This window comes from Vidua macroura, chromosome 1 (genome assembly GCF_024509145.1).
Source record: "Vidua macroura isolate BioBank_ID:100142 chromosome 1, ASM2450914v1, whole genome shotgun sequence".
Classification (NCBI taxonomy): domain Eukaryota; kingdom Metazoa; phylum Chordata; class Aves; order Passeriformes; family Viduidae; genus Vidua; species Vidua macroura.
In genome coordinates, this window is record NC_071571.1 from 42,861,651 (window position 1) to 42,874,676 (window position 13,026).

General features: G+C 38.1%; 1 protein-coding gene across 1 annotated transcript in view; it reads left to right on the plus strand.

Moving 5' to 3' along the window:
- Window positions 1-13,026, plus strand: part of LOC128804391 (collagen alpha-4(VI) chain-like) — a 39,596-nt gene that overhangs the window by 22,877 nt on the left and 3,693 nt on the right. The window contains exons 17-23 of the mRNA XM_053972160.1: window positions 241-277; window positions 1,015-1,502; window positions 3,403-3,493; window positions 6,406-7,077; window positions 7,905-7,998; window positions 8,206-8,477; window positions 10,149-10,227. Of these exons, the coding sequence (XP_053828135.1) occupies window positions 241-277; window positions 1,015-1,502; window positions 3,403-3,493; window positions 6,406-7,077; window positions 7,905-7,998; window positions 8,206-8,477; window positions 10,149-10,227 (1,733 nt within the window). The remainder of the gene's footprint in view (window positions 1-240; window positions 278-1,014; window positions 1,503-3,402; window positions 3,494-6,405; window positions 7,078-7,904; window positions 7,999-8,205; window positions 8,478-10,148; window positions 10,228-13,026) is intronic.

Sequence of the window (13,026 nt, forward strand, 5' to 3'; positions counted from 1 at the left end):
AGCATCATACGGTCAACCCAGGGCACATGTCTGAAAAAATGTGCCTAGTTTCTGCAGCAAGGGGAGAGAAAGTCCCTTTCTGCAGAAAGGGACTAGACTCTGTGATTCTGGATTTATTGTAATGAAAGTTATTTTAGGAACTGGGATACAACCTTCAACTCAAACCAACAGTAAGATTCCCAATCTGGGGTGGTCTGGGATTTGCCATTAATTCCTTTTTTTTTAATTTTGAACCTGCAGCCCTGTGAACTTGTGAATTTTACCCGAAAAAACTGCCGTAAGTCGGAAACATCTTCTTTTACCTCTGATTTCACCTAGTCACTCTTCCTAAATGGAATAGCCTTCATTGGAAACCCTATAAACTGGTAGTTTGTATCTGGTTCAGTTTGACTGGTAGTTGTTAATTGTGAGGGGGTTTCAGCAGGTGTATGAAGCAGACTTATGCTTTTTGCTCATTTTTCCTATCTGTTTATTACAAAAATTACAACAAATATCTCTTCCTCATTAAAGATTAAACAAATCTTTGGCACTGTGCCAACACCCTTTGGGGAGCTCTTTGAGAAAAGACAGTATTTGTGTATCAGCTGTCTGCCAGATTGTGTTCATTCTCAGATATGTGTGCTCAGCAGAACCCAAGATAATTTTTTAAGTTCCTATAAAATTAAAAATAAATAATGCAGTAAAAAAAAAATACTACACTAAAAAATAGTGCAGTAAAATTGCACTATTTTGACTATTTGATTGTAAAAGAGGAATGTGGTCTTGCACTGACAGACTCTGTCAGTTGTCTGAACTTTGGCCAGGCTCTTCATTGAAAGCTAGTGAATAAGTCACTATTTTAATGCATATGAGTCCAAAATAATTTAATTGCTCTCCCTCTCTTCCTTCCAGCATGCTCATCAGGTAAGCCCATCTGGTCTCTGAATATCCATTCTTTTATAGATTTGAAGAAGAAACTAACAATGTTTGAGTTGCGGAAAGGTTCTCACATAACTTTCCTGCTTTGATATACAGACACATGCCCAGCTTATCCAACTGAAGTGGTTTTTGCCTTGGATATGTCTGACGATGTTACACCAGCTGCATTTGAAAGAATGAGGAACATTGTTATGTTATTACTGAAAACCATTAAGATCAGTGAAAGCAATTGCCCAACAGGCGCTCGTGTCTCTGTTGTTTCTTTCAATAGCAACATGCACTACCTCATCCGATTCTCTGAATTCCAAAAAAACAATTTGCTGCTGCAAGCAGTCCAGAGAATCCCACTAGAGAGATCCAGTGGAAAACGAAATATTGGAGCGGCCATGCGATTTGTTGCAAGAAATGTCTTCAAACGTGTTCGTCAGGGCATCCTCACAAGAAAAGTTGCCCTATTTTTTGCCAATGGTCCATCGCAGGATGATGTTGCCATCAGCACAGCTGTGCTCGAGTTGAGTGCCTTGGATATCACTCCAGTGGTTATTGCCTTCAGTGAAGTGCCAAATATCAGACGTGCCTTCTCTGTAAGTAGACAGCCTATTGAAAACTGAGTCAGCCACCCACTTGCAGAGTATCTGCTAGGATTTGAGGGAATCCTGTTCTCAAGCCTAAGTTCTACAGGAACTGTCCAATCTCTTCTTAGAAAGGGGTACATTAAAGGTTACTATTTTAATAAAGGAACAGTGAGTTACTTGACCATCTGACCTTTTTCTGAACATGAATTATTTAATGAACATGAATTATTAATGTCCTGTGCTTTTAGGGAAAATCGGAAAATTTCCATAATGTTCTGTTAATTTCAATTATTTACCTATGCCATTATACTACTGAATAATAAGTAATAAAAACAACTAATAAAAATTTAACTAACAAACCCTGGCCCTAGTTTCTAGAAAAATTAGTAGAAGGCTTCAAGCACACTAGTTTTTTCAAAAAAACTTGAATTAGCAAAGCCCCTTTTGATATCTTTATTGCCATTTGTACAGGAGAAAATTATGAAATTTTGTTTTAAAATATGACTTCACCTAAAAGATAGTAAACAAAAATAAGCAGTCCATTTTACAAGGTACAAAAGGAAAGCAATTCTGTATTTTTTAAGGTTTCACAATATAGATTGCATATTCTCTGTCTTTTCAAGTTGTTTTAATATCATCTGTGCTTAGTTTTAACTTTTTTGAAATAAAATTTGTTCCAACTGTTGTTTTCTCAAAATTGTCCTTCTAAAAGGAAATATGTTCACTTGTTCATGATAAAATGTGCAAAACTTGGAGTCTGAGTTCTGATCTAGCAACATCTAAGTCAGTCCTTTATTATTTATACTATATTTATTCTCATGCAGCTTCATATTTATTAGTCGATTCGTGTATTTTTCTGGCTAAATGATAATTTAGCAGAATGAAAAACTTCTGCTGATCTATGAGAAGGAAACTTACGGTTTATTGCCTGGGTTGTTCCACAGGATAAACAGGAGCAAGAATCAGTATTTCCTTTACTTAGTATAAGCAGATAACAACTCTGAATGCATGTGACATCTGGTGACTGTACATAAATCAGTCTTCAGAACAGAAGAGTTTAAAAGAGCTGCTTAGCAGGGGGAAAAGCAAAAAATTCGCTGCCCAGCACTCCTTTAAGTTTACAATGATGGCAAGGCAACCAACCTCACCACTGCCCCCAAGTAAATACTGGGGTGGTGTACTACTTCCCTTTTCCTTTCAGATGGACTTCTGCCCTTGCACTTGAGAGATGGTGTAAATCTTTATAATCCTACAAGTCTGTAGCCACAGATACTTACTGGCTTTACTTTGCTTTAGGAGCTTCAGTTTAGAGACCACATACAGTCATGGCCAATTCTAATTCCTTTGAAGAGTTTGATCTGTAACATTCTTTACAGATGTTAATCAGAAATTAATTGTGTGGTCTATAATATATGAAGCCAAAGTTTAATGCAAAGAAGTAATTATTTCTTTGCTTACCATTATAGCTTATTCGTATATGTTCATTTCCTGTAATACTGTGATATTTTAGAGCCATTTTTATCTCAGTCCACAAGGAAATGCTTTTCCATTGAATCACATCTGGATAGGGTTGGGTGGTGGTCAGTGAAACTGTAGAATGTTGGAGCATCTTCACTGTTCCTCAAGCATTTCTGTGGTCAGATCTTCCACTGTGAAAGATTGTCTTCACATGGTCTCAGGAAACACATAGAATTTCCCCTCCAAGAAATCATCTTCACTCTTTGTCCCAGAAAAAGCTGAGATATCCTGCCCTTTTCTCTGTAGAAAAATAGCACCCTATTAAGAAAAGAAAAAAGTGATAATCCTTCATTGGCAGAAAAAAAAAAAAAAGAAAAAAGAAAAAAGAGAGAGTCTTCATATATTTTGCCTGTCTTCTTAATGTTGCTTTTGTGTCTGCTTTAAAACACAGATTGATGACACAAGAAGATTTCAGTTATTTGTTTGGGAAAGACAACAAGATGAAAATTTGGAGGGCATCACATATTGTACACTGTGCTTTGGTAAGGCATTTTACAAATTGCATCTGTTGTGTTGGTCTATTTACCATTTCAATCTATAGGGGTTTTTTGCAATGTAGTAGCGGGGAATTTTTATGGTACACCTTAAACACATCTGTGCTTAAATAGAAATGAGAAATATTAATGAACAATGCACTGGTCAGACTCCTACTGCCATAAATGGTTCTACAAGGAGTTTGCAGAGATGTATTAAGACCTGTATGTTTGGTTGCATGGAGCAACTCAGCCCAGCTCTGCAGCCAATAGGGATGTCTGAGTGTTCCCATTCCAGGATGGCTACAAGACAGTGCTGTGGCTGTTTCTTATAATTTCCAAGAGAAACTTCACTCTTTTACAGAGGAAACTTTACTCCTTTTTCTGTCTCTGACATTCCAACCAGTTGAACCCTTCTGCAACTGGGTCTTCTTGTCCTCTGTGACAGATCATTTTGTGGTTACAGAATGCCACTGCTGAGAAGTTACAATTTTAACTTCCTCTTCAGTGGATGGTAAGAAATAGATTCTCAAAATAAAAAAATCTGTTTAATTAATTTCTGTCTCAGCTATGTGAAATGAATTATTGTGTTTAGCATTTCCTTTTTACCAGAAACACACTTAAAATAGCAATATGATTTTGGGAAAGCAGGCTCATTTGCTGGAAGTTCTATGCTGTGAGTGGGGGAGAAGCTACTAAATGACTAATATGTCAAAATGTTGAACAATGATCTGAGACGAAAAAATAGTTTGATTCTGTGTCCTTTACGATGTTCAGATTTCAACAGAAGAAAATTTCTCCAGGGAACTGTTATCTATGAAATTTTACCTTATGAATGTTCTTCTGCTCTCATGCATGAATAATTTCCCCTGGTATCTCAAAACCTTCTACAGCAAGACTCATCTGTTGTTCCTTACTAGAACAAAAATATTACAAGCTTCTGTTACAAATGGAAGTAGGGGTTTAGAAAAGTCCTTGCCTTTTGCCCAGGAAGTAGGCAATAGCTTTATTGTGGTGGCCAGCACCCCAAAGCCCACTCTATTCACAAGTTCTTTAATAATGGCTGATTCTGTCTATTATAGAATGAATTATTTATTTAATAGACAGAAAACAAACAGACATAAGACTTATACTACACAGGAATAAAGACAAAAAGAGAAACTACTAGTAGATATATACAGAGTGAGGTAAAAGGTACCTATTAATGTTACAGCTAATGAAGAAATAATGTAACTTAGAGATCAATGTATCTTACCATCCAATTCTTGGTGGGACACACACACATCGAGACACTTTCCCTCAATCCCCAGGGAAGTAACCACAGAACCTGTGTCCAGGCTCTTGGGAGAGGTCTCCCACAGTTTCAGGGTGTGTGTGTGTGTGTAGAAGGCTTCTGCCTCTGTGATAACTCTGTGTCTTTTACAGTTTGTAAAACAGCACCTTTCAGTCAAGAATATTTCTTTTATCTCTTCCTACATCTGCTCTCCAGACTAAGATGTTGATTCTTAGCTGAGGTCTGAGTCCTTTTGGAACAAGAGATAACCCCTTGCTGGGCCTTTCAGCCCCTAGGTTATCTCTTTAAGGACCAACCCTCTGTGGTAGAGAGAAAGGCGGGTAGAAGACCTGCCACAGCTCCCAAATTCATTAAAGGTTTTCTTGTTTTGTTTGTTTTGTTTTGTTTGGTTGGTTTGTTGGGGATTTTTTGTTTGTTTTGCTTTTTTTAGATCAAAGTTTAGGAAAAATAAAAAAAGATTTTGTAGTGGGTTGACCCTGTTTGGATGCCAGACACTCCCTCCACAGCTGGGCAGGGGATAGAAATTACAATGAAGGGTTGATGAGTTGAGATAAGGACAGAGAGAGATCGCTCATCAAATACTGTCATGGGCAGAACAAACTTGAATTAGAAATATTAATTGTATTTACTAACAAAATCAGAGCAGGATAACAAAAAGTAAAATTAGATCTTAAAACCACCTTCCCCCCACCCCTCCTTCCTTCTCAGCTCTACCGTCTTCCTACCAGCAGCACACGGAGATGGGGAATGGGGGTTATGATCAGTTCATCACACATTGTTTCTGCCACTGCTCAGGGAGAGCATGGGGTCCCTCCCATGGAAGATAGTTCTTCATGAACTTGTTCAACAGGAGTCCTTCCCATGAGTAACGGTTCTCTGCAAACTGGTGCAATGTGAGTTCATCCCATGGGCAACAATCCTCTCCAAACTGCTGCAGCATAGGTCACTCTTCCATAGGGTGCAGTCCTTCAGGCACAGGGTCACAAGTCTTGCCAGAAAACCTGCTCCAGCCTGGGCTCCTCTCTCCATGGGTCTGCAGGTCCCTGTGAGGAGCCTACTCCAGCATGGGCCTCCAGGTTCACAGCCTCCTCTCAGACATCCACCTGCTCTAGCCTGGGGTTCATCCACAAGCTGCAATTGCATCTCTGCATCCCTGTGGATATCCATGGGCTGCAGGGTCACAGCTCACCATGGTCTTCACCAGGGGCTGCAGGAGAATTTCTGTTCCAGTACTTGAAGCATCTCCTCTCTACCTTCTCCACTAACCTTAGTGTCTGCATAGTTTTTTCTCTGACATATTTTCACTCTGCTTTTCTATGGCCACAATTAAATCTTCACAATAACATTTTTTTTCTTCTTAAATATGTTATCACAGAGGCATGTCCACCATTTCTAATTGACTTGACCAGTAGCATGTCTCTCTTGGAGCTAGCTAGCATTGGCTCTGCTGGACATGGAGGAATCGTCCATCAGCTTTTTACAGAAGCCACACCTGTAGTGTCCCCCACTACCAAAACTTAGCCATACAAACTTAATACAGACTGACAGAACTGTGTGAAATTTTTATAAATCGTTGCTTTTGTTGTATTGTTAAATAGTTCTCTGCCTATTGGCTCTTCCTGTCTAGATAAATGCAATCCAAGAACCAACTGTGAGGTGCCTTTTTCTCCCCTGGTTCAGATGGATATGGATATAACTTACATCATGGACAGCTCTCGCAGCATTAGCAGTGAAGAGTTTCAGAGAGCCAAAGACTTTATGAGCAACATGGTGGATCAGTTTGTCGTTTCCTCACAGCCAAACGAATCATATGGAGGCATCAGAGTGGCACTTGTGCAGCAGGCTCCCAGAGGCTTCCTGCCTGACAGAAACCAAACACCTGTGGCTTTGGAGTTTGACCTAGTCACATACAGCAATAAAGATTTGATGAAGAAACACATCCAAGAGTCTGTTCACCAGCTGGAAGGGCCATCAGCCATTGCTTCTGCTCTACACTGGACAGTTGAAAATGTATTCTTTAAAGCCCCCAGACAAAGAAAACACAGGGTCATATTTACAATAGTCGGAAGCAAAACAAGCACATGGGACAGAGAAAGGCTGAGAGAGATTTCACTCGGAGCCAAGTGCCAAGGATTCACCTTATTCACTCTTGCACTTGGCAGCGATGTGAGTGACAATCAGCTGATGGAGCTGTCAAGCTCCCCCACAGATCAGCACTCACTGACACTGGGCAGGTTTTCCACACCGGAGATGGTGTATGCTCAGAGGTTTAGCCGCACATTCCTGAATCTTCTACAACGTAAGTATCACACAGCAGCATTTGCTTCACTTATGGAAAGAAAGATGAGTGCTTTGTAGAAAAAGGTAGTCAGTATATATGTGCTATCATTCAGTTCCTGGTCATAACTTTGCTGCTAATCTTTCATGATTAGTTTACCTCAGATGCTGGACATTAGTAAAAGTGCCAGTAATGACAGAACAGCATTCTATTCTAAAGTAGTCTTTTCCCCTTAAGTTTTTATTTAATGTGTGTCTTTGTATACTCCACTTTCACTAAAGACAGACCATTCTTCAGCTAAGAGCACACTGTCATATTCCTGATTTAGGCCCACATTTCTCCTCAGATCATTGGCAAGTCCAGATCTACTGAGCTGTTTATGCCTATTTAGGCTTTGGGACAGGTACAAGATAAATATTTTACACATTTGACCTTAACCTCTCTACAGAGCAGAGAGAGGACTTACTTTTCAAGACACATTAATGCAGATTAGCAGGTTTTAGATGCTTTGACGTGGAAACGAGAGAATATCAAAAAGGAAATTGCTACTTATTTAAATTCCTCATCAGAATCATATACTTGGAGATGTCAAAGTTTCTATAGAAGGATAAATAGTGTATTAAAGAGCAAGAAAAAGTACAGAAGATTGGTTCAGGAGTAATTCTTATCTATCTGATCTCTATAATAATTTTCATTTTTCTGGGCATAATGTCAGTCACTCTGGATATAGTGTGTTATTTATTGAAAGATGCAAACTCCAGTGCACAAAAACAACCATGTAGTGGTTTTTATTAACCCTACTTTCGAGGACTTTAAAACTCACCTCTGCTACTTGTGCTTTCTCACAGAAGAAATGAACAGTTATCCTTCACCTGAACTTCAAGAAGAGTGTGAAAACTTAGATCGGGGAGACATACAACAGGAAGCGTCCATGATTGAAAGGTTGGAAATCTCCTATTTAACTTTTTGAGTGCATACCTCTGAATGTAAGATTTATCCCTTTGGGTTAGTTGTTTCATTCAAAGTAGTTATAACAGAAATGAGATTGGGATCAAAAGTTTTTTTAATGTTTTTCAGAAGGAATTAACCAGATGCATATTCTAAGGTCACATTGGTGCTTAAATATTTTTCCCCTCCTCTCCTTGGAAGGATACCTTTTCCTGGAATGGCTGAAAGTGGTTCCAGTCAAGTTTTAGAAGACATGGAAAAAAATGAAAGTAGAGTCATGAAGAGTATGAAAGAGACCACCAAAGAACCTGTATACACAGTGCCAGAAATGAGAGATGATTATGAGGAGAATGAGTATTTCACAGACGAAAATGCTAAAAGGGAAAAGCTTCAAGAGTGTGGAAAAGCTCAGGAGAAGAACAGGAAAAACTTAGAGACAACAGCAGAAACTAGAGCTGCCTGTAATGATTATGGTATGATTCTAGAATATGAAAATCTTTTTTAATTCAGTAAAAGATTGAACTCTGAAGGACTCAATTTAATATTTTTACAAGATGAATAATTTCCAATTACATTTTTCCAAAGCTTTTAGTCATCATATGTTAGTATTTAGTCCAAACCTATATAGTAGTTAAAGACTGAACTACACGTGTCATTATAAATTCAGTTTTGATTTATAACTTTTTAAAATAATGTCATAAAAAGTTCTAATCCCTCTTACTAAAATAGTCAATCATTTTAAAATTCTCAAGTTGCTCTGTAATTAGTGAGTTACTCCTGCTGCTAATTTAGCTCAACATGGAGGAAGTAATTATATCTCTGCTACAGTCTGTTCCTGTAGGAAGAACAGGATCCATCAGCAGAGGTATCAAAATATATATTCTTCATGTTTTTAACTGTGCTTCCTAATGATACATTTTTCATTGCAGATTTGCCGTTAGATATAGGTATGGGAAGCTGATTGTGAGACTACTTGGCCCCAATGTTCTTGTAACAGTATTGAGTGAATTTATTGTTTAAATTACAATTAGAGAGAATTTATGTGAAAATAAATGAAAAGGTATCTGCATAGATTTGGGTGTGGTAGTTCATTTCTACAGATGTAATCCCTTTGCTTTTCATCCCTCTCCACTCAAGAATGGTTCTGGAATTGTAGCTTCATTCAGGATGAGAGAGACAGTAACAGGAAGATATGTTACTGTTTATACTTTGCTAAAAAAATATTTCCTTTAAGGAAGTAGTCATGATCACTGCAATTAAATAAGAAACTACCTAAGCCACTTATGAGAGCTATATGATTTGCATTCCACAATCCTGTACTGTAATTAGTGACCCAACAGTTTACTACTAAAAACATGTAACCCAGTTCCAGAACTTGCCTTTTGAGAGATGTACTTTGTGCTCATGTCTTGCTTAAAATTTTTGCTTTTCAGTTGATTAGGAGAAGGTTATGTAATTTTAAATCTTTAAATTGTATCATTATATTTCTTCATTTCTCAGTTCTTCCTCTTTAATATTGTACTGACACCAAAGTCTAGAGCTGCCTTTCTGTCTTCTTTTGAATAACTGAATTTACATTGGTGAAAGATCATTAGATCTGTTCTTACCGAATACCAGATTGCTACTGAGTATGCTTCTCTCACCTACTTTGCTAATTTATGCAATTTAAATCTGTAATAGTCTTGGATTTGGCTAAGAGACTACCATGGATAGTTTAACAACCTATGTATACTAATTTATGAAATTTTATTGATGGATATCAGTATAAGAAGTTGGAATAAAGAAGAGGGGAATTATTAAACAGTTTATTCTACTAGTTTCTATGGACCAGGTATAGTTATTTTACAATCATTAAATATTTTTTTTGTTAGAAAACTAAACACCTTTTAGCAGTCCTTTTGTTTATGGTAATGAAAAATCTAGTTTCAGACATTCTGGGCAAAGCAATCATAAAAAGAGGGTTTTCACATTGGCACTGTGGAGTTATAGAATATGAATACTTAGTGAATCTGTATAAGACCTTGAACACTGGCTACTCCTTTTGTCTGACAGTTTGCATTGAACATTATTTTCCCCTGAATTTACAATGCTGAGAATGGTGGATTTTTCTTTCATTAAATCCATCTCTTATTTCCCTTTTCCAGATGCATGTGGCCTTGTTCAAGATAGTGGAGAATGTCAGAATTACATTTTGAAGTGGTACTACGACAAAGAACAGAAAAGGTGTGGTCAGTTCTGGTATGGAGGCTGTGGAGGCAATAAAAATAGATTTGAAACACAAGAAGAATGTGGATTCTTGTGTATAGAGTCCTCCTAGTACAGAGACACTTAAATTACTTTAACTCTTCAGTTAGACTATCAGGTTGATGTGGAAAAGGCATTCAAAGAAGAAGCTTTACATACCCACTCAGCTTCCATATTTCAGTTGAAAGAAATACTTGTTAATAAAGTTATTATCTGGTAACGTAATTGTGAAAATAAAACTTAGGCTATTTCTCCATTGATCTAACATGTTGAGTATTGAGAAACTCTTGTTAGCCAAGGGTGCACTGTTTAAAAGGCATAAAAGTATTGAAACCTGGCTTTCTTCCATAAATACCAAAATGTGCACTTTCTGAATATACTGCATAAAACAAAGCAGTGCCTCAAAGATTTCCATGAAATAATATCAGATACAAGACACTGACATCAAAATGTTTTGATGTGTTTACATTTATCCTGCTTATAGAAAATACCAGAAAGCATTTAGATATCAAATGACAGAATTCATAGAACTTAATTCATTTAAAGGATTTAAAAGATTTATTACAATAGCATCATTCTTGTTTTTTTTTTTCTTTTTTTTTTTTTTTTTTAATGAATAATCCAGCATGTGAATAAAATCAGTCATTCTCAAATGATTTACTTCTGCTGCTAGTTCTTGAAGGAGGTGTAAGTGTATTCTTGTGGTGTGGCTTCCCATTGGTAAATAAGCATTGGTCCCCTGTCCTTGTTACCAGATGTTAGACAAGTGCTTTTATTTTAGAACATTAGGTTTTCATGATTGTTCTTGAGTGAAAGAAAAAATCCTGAGGACATCTGATTGAAGATAATAAATGCAGTGCCCTGTCGAAGGGTAGGACTTAGCTGAGCTTTTGTACTCTGATGACTTACCCAAATTCTGTTGTTGCCCATTTTATGGCTGTAGAAGTCATGGTGCATTTAACTTTGTCACCATAGGCTGTTCTGCAGAGGTAGCTGTACTTACCTGGCATTTTGTTCTTCTCTGGGTTCACTTACAAGATACAAGAATAAATCTGGCAGCATCTTTCTGTATGCTCCTTTGAAAATAAAAGAAAAAGGATTAAACTGGAAAAAAAGCTGTAAAAATTATGCAGAAAATGCTTCTTACTAAAGAAATAAAGTGAAATAATTACGTATATTCCATACATGAAAATGGATGCCACTGGATATAAAACAATATATGCCAGCTTTCCTTAAATAAAATTTAAAATTTCCCTTTGAAAATATAGGCTTTGCTCTTATTCAGAGGAATCACATGCACAACAGTGAGCCCTTCCTAGCAGAATGGAAGGGCTGGTTGTACTACTCACTCTATGGAAAGAAGTTGTTGTCTATTTGTAGAAGAAATCAGCAGGGAATTTTATGAATGAAACCATTCTGGTGCCACTGCTCTGTACCACTGGACCAGACATGCTGAACGTCCATATGAACTGCAGTCAAAGGCAGCCAAGTGCTGTGCCACAATTGACACTGCCAATGCCTTTTCCTCAGCCCCTTTGCTGGCAGAGTGCGGGGCACACTTTGCTTCCACTTAGAGGAATCATTGTACACCTGAAATCAGCTCCCCCGGGGGTGGTAACAAAACCCTACTGCCATGGACTGATCCAGACTGCATTGGAACATGGTGAAGCTCCAGAACACCTACAGTACATTGATGATACCATTGTGTAGGGCAATACAGCAAAAAGTTTTTGAGAAAGGGAAGAAATAGTCAAAATCCTTTTGAAAGCCAGTTTTGCTATAAAACAAAATAGAGTGAAGGGACCTGCACAGGAGATCCAGATTTTTAGGTGCTTCTCCTGGCATCCTGATTACTCATGTTGGATAGGATCTTCCTCTGCACATCATGCAACTAATGCTACATACAGTAAGTGGGTCACACTGTTCACATAATGAGTTCAAATAAGAAACCCCAGTCATTCAGGAATCTTGGAAGTGATCATGAGCTGGCCAGAAGGCAAAGATTTTGGAATGTCACCTGAGAAGGAGGTGGCACATGCTGATAATGCCCCACTATATAATAAATCAGCAGAATGCAAGAAGCAATATGCCTTGTTTACTGCTGGATCCCGCCATCATGTGGGAAGGCATCAGATATGGAAAGCCACTGTATGGAGTCCCCTACTACAAGCCACAGAAACTACTAAAGGAGAACATGAATCGAGTCAATTTGCAGAGGTCAAAGCCATCAAGCTGTCTTTAGATGCTGTTGAATAGGAAAAGTAGTCAACACTTTATAATGATTTCTGGATGCTAGCTGGTGGCTAGCTGGCTGCAGCAATGGAAGCAGGATAACTGGCACCATAGGGCTAAGCCCATCAGGGCTGCCACACTGTGGTAAAATATTGCTGTCTCTGTGGAGAATCTGATTGTGCAGGTATGTCATGTAGATGCTCATGTTATGCAAGAATCAGGCACTGAAGTACATAAGAATACTCAGCAGCTGCCGAGACTGAAGTGGCTCAGGTGGATTTGGATTGGCAATGTAAATGTGAATTACTACTATCTCAGTGGGTCCATGACACCTCGGGACATCAAGGAAGAGATGCAGCATATAGGTGGGTTCATGGCTGAGGAGTGGACTTAGTCATAGACATTACCCATGTATGTGAAAAATGCACTGCAATTAAGCAAGCCAGGCTGTTGAAACCTCTTTGGTACAGAGGACAATGACTGAAATGTAAGTATGAGGATGTCTGGCAGATTGACTATATCACACTCCTGCAAACCTGTGATGGC